Source organism: Trichinella spiralis (genome assembly GCF_000181795.1).
Source record: "Trichinella spiralis strain ISS 195 chromosome Unknown Scfld665, whole genome shotgun sequence".
NCBI classification, from domain to species: domain Eukaryota; kingdom Metazoa; phylum Nematoda; class Enoplea; order Trichinellida; family Trichinellidae; genus Trichinella; species Trichinella spiralis.
In genome coordinates this window covers 1-1340 of record NW_003527604.1, presented here as the reverse complement: position 1 = coordinate 1340, position 1340 = coordinate 1, and the positions used below count along the sequence as shown (strand labels likewise).

Here is a 1340-nt window from a genome sequence, read left to right as displayed (position 1 = left end):
ACTAAATAATTAATTGTGTACTCTGCATGCAAGTGGTACATGTGCTTGAAAATATTTTTACTTAAAAATTGACATCAACGTCAGAACAAGCAGTTCAACAGAGCCAGCGAATCAACCATGTTGAACAACTGCGACCTTTACTGCGTTAAAATCAATTGTTCTAGAATACTGTAACAAAGTAACAGTAAAGCAAGGCCGAAAACATAAATAAACAATTTACTCATTAAGAAAAGGCTAAAATAATATTTTTTACAATGAAAAAAATTTATTAATGCCACAACTTATTTCAAATAGCCTGAAAATGCATTCAAAAATTATATACGCCCACCAAGGAAAGTTCATGATTCAAACTTTCAACAGCTAGTTAAAAATTTTACAACCACTCATTCTTCCAATTTAAAATACATGAAAAAACATAAGAAAACTATTTGAGTAGTAAATACTTTCATATTTTTTTACAATATACTTTATTAATGCTTCAAAACAAAAATATAACTATTGTAATAGTATAACAAAACATATATATATATATATATATATATAATATATATATGGACCATTATATTGAAATAGAATACTGGTTACGCAATAAAAACATAGTTTCAGTATTCAAAGTTACACCTCCAGTTTAGACAAATTCAAAGCAGCAAGCATAATGTGATCAGCGTATCGCATCAAGAATGAATATTCTGGACGAATGCGGGTGAGAATATCCAGAAACACTTCTCCAGGTGGAATAAGGAACATACGAACATTTGGTTCCAGTGTACTGTTCTCCGTCACTCCCTGCAACTTCAATTCAGCAACTCCAGCGCATCGTCTTCCTTTGAGGAAATTCTGAATTTCGCTAAATTTTTTTTTCATCACGTCCTTTCTGTCCATGGGACGTTTCCTTCGAAACTACCAAAAAACATGTGAAAGAATAAATGAATCTGGGCCACCCACCGCTTCGGCTCGTTTTTGAAAATATGCCGCTCGAGAGGATGTTTTGACGGTGATTATCTACCGCGAAACTATTCTGTGCAAATAAAAAACTACCAATATTGACTCTATTCACCACAACCAATCTCATATTTAACAGCACTCCATAATTCTCATAACGTAAAACTGTAAAAACGTATGCAAATTACTATCTCCACTACATACAATACGTATCGAAAGCTTCCACAATGAATGATGCACATAATTACCATCTGAGTGGGATGACTAATTCGAAGTCATGACTGAAAATTATTCATTTTTCTCTTATTCTTACTGTGGCCACTTCTTAAACGAACAGATTCATTTAGCAGTTAGATGCCCAATATATTCGATATCACTTGCCAGAATTTGTCTTCTGA

At 32.8% G+C, this 1340-nt stretch overlaps 1 protein-coding gene across 1 annotated transcript; it reads right to left on the bottom strand.

Moving 5' to 3' along the window:
- Window positions 1-615: 615 nt before the first annotated feature.
- Tsp_15721 (conserved hypothetical protein) lies at window positions 616-837 on the bottom strand (the record flags this gene model as incomplete). Its single annotated transcript, XM_003370497.1, has 1 exon — window positions 616-837. A coding segment is annotated over one exon (222 nt), but the record flags the coding sequence as incomplete, so codon positions are not given.
- Window positions 838-1340: the final 503 nt, after the last annotated feature.